The 3,521-nt window shown below is 54.0% G+C and overlaps 1 protein-coding gene across 1 annotated transcript in view; it reads left to right on the forward strand.

Moving 5' to 3' along the window:
- KIF3C (kinesin family member 3C) overlaps positions 1-3,521 on the forward strand; it is a 78,087-nt gene that overhangs the window by 37,621 nt on the left and 36,945 nt on the right. Inside the window, exons 2-3 of the mRNA XM_011972738.1 lie at positions 2,469-2,570; positions 3,273-3,458. Coding sequence (XP_011828128.1) covers positions 2,469-2,570; positions 3,273-3,458 — 288 coding nt within the window. The remainder of the gene's footprint in view (positions 1-2,468; positions 2,571-3,272; positions 3,459-3,521) is intronic.

A 3,521-nucleotide genomic window follows, 5' to 3' on the forward strand; every position in this document is an offset into this window, starting at 1 on the left:
TGAGGTTTCTCCATGTTGGTCAGGCTGGTCTCGAACTCCCGACCTCAGGTGATCTGCCCACCTTGGCCTCCCAAAGTGCTGGGATTACAGGTGTGAGCCACCGTGCTGGGCCCTCAGGGAGCTGGAATTCTTTTGGTGAGGCTGGGGAGCAGAGCACACTCGGAGCATGAGTGGTGAGAGGAACCTGGGAGGCCAGGCCAGCTCCTGGGGCCAGTCACTGCAGCCAACCTTGGATTTCATCCTACAAGGAATGGAGGTCCACTCAGTAGTTTGAAGCCGTGGAGCAACCATTCACAGTTGTGCTTTTTTTTTTTTATTGCGATGAAGTCTCACTCTGTCGCCCAGGCTAGAGTATAGTGGTGTGATCTCGGCTCACTGCAGCCTCTGTCTCCCGAATTCAAGCGATTCTCCTACCTCAGCCTCCTGAGTAGCTGCTGAGTAGCTGGGAATACAGGTGCGCACCACCACACCCGGCTAATTTTTGTATTTTTAGCAGAGCTGGGGTTTCACCATTTTCGTCAGGCTGGTCTCGAACTCCTGACCTCAAGTGATCCACACCGCCCCCCCCAGCTTCCCAAAGTGCTGGAATTACGGGCGTGAGCCACCGTCCCCAGCCCAGAGTTGTGTTTTTAGTGGATCCGCCTGGGTGTCATGTGGTGGAGGGGTGGAAGGGGACACCGAAGCAGCGGGGAGACCACAGCAGTGGTCCAGGAGAGTTGTGGGGGCTGCAATGAAGTTAGCAGCTATCAGTGAGAATGAAGAAGAGCGGGTGGTGGGAGCCACACTGAGGATCTGGTTTGATGGCCTTGACTCACTGGCCAGATGCAGTGGATGAGAGGCAGGGCAGGGATGAGGCGAGGCCGGTGAGTCGCTGAGGGTGCAGTGTAAGGGATTCTTCCCTCTCACGGTCCTGCAAATGCTGACCTGGAGTGCGAAGGAGGAGCCTAGGATGGGTTTAGGTCTGTGACGAGGTAATGGGGTAAGTGAGGAGATCATTAACCAGGAGCACAGGCAGCTGCCGTGTGGCAGCACGGACAGCCTCCAGGGCTCAAAGCCCGCCTTGAGCCTCTGAGGCTATGTGGGGCTGGAGTGAGGCTCGTGCCTCTCTGGCTGCCCCAACTTCGCTCAGCGTCTTTGGATGACAAAGCCTCACACAGCCCAGTCCCTGACCTCCCGAAAGCGACTGTTAACCCTTGTCCGGCTGTGTTCCCAGTGATGTGGCTCTTACAGGTGGTCTCCTGCTCCCCAAGTCTGACAGCACCCCCTGCTTTGAGATCCCTCAGGCAGGTCAGCTGTTTCCACTGGGTAAAAAAAAAAATTCCAGTGGAAAAGCAGCCAGCTTTTTCCACTGGTTCAAGGTGATTTCAACCTTCCAGGAGGCCCGTGATGAAGTCAGAGGACAACTGGGTACCCTGGGAGAGCACTTTCTTCTTATTTTATTTTCATTTTCTAAAATTTCAAATCAGGCACCCCCCAAACCAGAATAGTTTTTGAGAGGCTGCCGACAGCACCCTCTTGAAAATACATTTTATGTAGTCACAGTTTACACAAATCTGACATTATTTCAGCTTCAGATTCCAAAGCACTGACTAGGGGCTTTCGCAGAGTGAGGCTGGGAGTGTGGGGTTCAAATCTCTCCTCTTTGCTACTCAATAGCTGCATGGCCTTAGGCTGGTCATTCTCAATGTCTTCATTTGTTAAATGGGGAGGGGAATAGCTTCTCTTAGGGGAGGATGGAAACCATGGTGTTAAAGGCTTAGCTCAGTATCTAACAGATACTTAGTGCTCAGCAAATGTTTGCCAGTCATCCTGGAACATAGGCAGTGTTCCAGTATTGTAGATGACAGCCCTGAAGGGAATAATTTGCCCAAAGCCTCGAGGTAAGTGGGTAGAACCAAGTCTTCCTGGCCTTCTCCAAAGCTCCTGCTGTGCTGGGCCCGTGCTGTTCCTTCTTGCTGTGCAGTCTGCTCCCTTTGGCTTTTCTTCTGCTTTCCACATCAGCTGAAGATTTAGACGCTTTCCTGCTGCCTGTGTTGAGAGCTGTCTTCCTGAGTTGGAAGCCAGTTAGCTAAGGGCTGGGCTACCTGGTGACTATATCTTATCTTTCCCAATCCTCAACACCAGCTGGGTCCTGGTTGCCAGGATTAGGTTGCCACCCCCATCCTCCTCCTAGCCCTGGTGAACCAACCTTTCCTGTGTATCCAAAGCAAACAGATCAGGTGCCCTACATCCCCGAGGGGCACCCTCTCTGCCTCCCTAGTGGTCCTGCTGACAATGAGAGCCTTGCACTGGGACCTGAGATGCTGGAGGGGAAAACTCCATTCTCCCTGAAAGCCACAAGGCCCCATCTGGGACACATCTTGTGTCCACTCCCAGAAGGACCACAGAGCAGGGAAGCAAAATCTCTCCAGCTGGCAATGTTGTGGAGCCTTTGCAAAGCCCACCTCCCAACCCCTCTGTGTCCCCAGGCCATGGAGAGCAAGCTCCTCATCGGGGGCAGGAACATCATGGATCACACCAACGAGCAGCAGAAGATGTTGGAACTGAAGAGGCAGGAGATTGCCGAGCAGGTAGGGCCGCCAGGTGCCAGGTCCCCTTGGAGAGCGTGGCCTGCAGCTCGTATCTGGGAGGTGTAGGGCAGTAAACCATGGTGGACTCCGGATCTCTGGAATTACAGTGCTGAGAATCTCAGATATGAGATTCTCAGATATGAGAGGGAAGAATCTCATATCTCATCATATCTCAGATATGAGATTCTTCCCTCTGGCAGGGGCACTGCTAGCTGGTGGGTGAGAGGACGTGATAGTGCTCCATGACGTCAGCCTCCACAAGCCACCTGGTGCTAATTCCTGGGCCTTCCACAAGGTGGTGCGAGTTCTTTGCCAACTGTATGACTATTTCCCTAAATCATCAAGAACCACAATTTGTTGGTCTTACCAATAAACTGTTACACTACTTGGGGAGAGGGTGAGGCAGCTTGGAAGGCAGTGTGATGTGCCTCCATCTGTGTGACTAACACCCCTGGAGTAGGCCAGCTCTTAGGACTGGAGTCTCCATCCATGTGGTGCAGAGCCTGGCAAAGGCATGGCCCTAGGAACTGAGAAGCTGGTTCCCAGGGGCTCTGCAGGATTGGGTGGGAGCGGTGGATGTGGGCCATGGGCCATGGTGAAGCCAGGTCCCGACACAGGGAGAGTGAGCCAGTCCCCTGAGTGTTCTTGGCCCTCCTGGGTATGCTCTGCTCCTTTGAGCCACACCGTCCGTCCTTGGCCTAGAAACGTCGTGAACGGGAGATGCAGCAGGAGATGATGCTCCGGGATGAGGAGACCATGGAGCTCCGGGGCACCTACACGTCCCTGCAGCAGGAGGTGGAGGTCAAAACCAAGAAACTCAAGAAGGTGAGACGCTGCAGTAGGACCAGTCAAGGTGTGCTGGAGGCCCAGCAGTCTCTGCCCAAGGGTGTCTGCTTCAGGGACTCCTCCCCATTTAGCTGGAACTGCTGAACCCTTGAGTGACATGGCTTG

The sequence above is a fragment of the Mandrillus leucophaeus genome, unplaced genomic scaffold (assembly GCF_000951045.1).
Source record: "Mandrillus leucophaeus isolate KB7577 unplaced genomic scaffold, Mleu.le_1.0 Scaffold13, whole genome shotgun sequence".
Classification (NCBI taxonomy): domain Eukaryota; kingdom Metazoa; phylum Chordata; class Mammalia; order Primates; family Cercopithecidae; genus Mandrillus; species Mandrillus leucophaeus.